The 220-nt window shown below is 70.0% G+C and overlaps 1 protein-coding gene across 1 annotated transcript in view; it reads right to left on the bottom strand.

Annotated features, from left to right (window-relative positions):
- GPC1 (glypican 1) overlaps nucleotides 1–220 on the bottom strand; it is a 6,918-nt gene that overhangs the window by 5,387 nt on the left and 1,311 nt on the right. Inside the window, 1 exon segment of the mRNA XM_015587827.2 lies at nucleotides 1–212. Coding sequence (XP_015443313.1) covers nucleotides 1–212 — 212 coding nt within the window.

Here is a 220-nt window from a genome sequence, read left to right as displayed (position 1 = left end):
CCGAAGGGCCGCAGCGCCTCGGCCTGCTTGCCCAGGCAGTCCAGGTACTCGTCCGGCAGCAGCAGGTGAGGGTGCAGCTGTCTGAACAGGCGTTCGAGCAGCCGGGCCCAGAACTCGGCCAGCGTGTCCTCCAGGTGCAGGTGGGCCCCGCGGTAGTAGAGGCGCAGGTCGGCGTACAGGTCCCGGAAGGCCTTGGCGCTCTGCGCGTACAGCTCCCCGA

Source organism: Pteropus alecto, unplaced genomic scaffold (assembly GCF_000325575.1).
Source record: "Pteropus alecto unplaced genomic scaffold, ASM32557v1 scaffold143, whole genome shotgun sequence".
NCBI lineage: Eukaryota > Metazoa > Chordata > Mammalia > Chiroptera > Pteropodidae > Pteropus > Pteropus alecto.
This window is presented reverse-complemented; position numbering and strand designations above follow the sequence as displayed.